We start from the raw sequence: 348 nt of genomic DNA on the forward strand, positions 1-348 counted from the left end.
CTTTCTCGTCACCAATTACGACACAAGTATGAACGTGGACAGTGCCGTTTATTGGTCGAGGAGCAGCATAATTGCGCTCCTGAAGAAGGTGAGGGAGTTCCCTTGCATCTGGGACTTCGAAAACCCAGATTTTAAGAAAAAACTCCTCAAGAGGGATTGCTACCATCGCATATGTGATTCCATGAGGGCAGAGTTTGTCGAGATGAAGGACCTCACTGCAGGTATTCATGGAGATTTTGTTAGCTGTGTTTTATTGTTATTATGAATTATTGGTGGTAGGAGTGGTAGGAAATAGTTGGTTGTACTAGCTGTGACTTCGATTTTGGCATTTGTGTTTTGTTGGAAAAA

General features: G+C 42.5%; 1 protein-coding gene across 1 annotated transcript in view; it reads left to right on the plus strand.

The window, feature by feature from the left end:
* Positions 1-6: 6 nt before the first annotated feature.
* LOC119586124 (longitudinals lacking protein, isoforms H/M/V-like) overlaps positions 7-348 on the plus strand; it is a gene marked incomplete in the record, with an annotated part of 9,847 nt that continues 9,505 nt past the window's right edge. The window contains 1 exon segment of the mRNA XM_037934815.1: positions 7-221. Within this exon segment, the coding sequence (XP_037790743.1) occupies positions 29-221 (193 nt within the window).

This window comes from Penaeus monodon, chromosome 21, assembly GCF_015228065.2.
Source record: "Penaeus monodon isolate SGIC_2016 chromosome 21, NSTDA_Pmon_1, whole genome shotgun sequence".
Lineage (NCBI taxonomy): Eukaryota > Metazoa > Arthropoda > Malacostraca > Decapoda > Penaeidae > Penaeus > Penaeus monodon.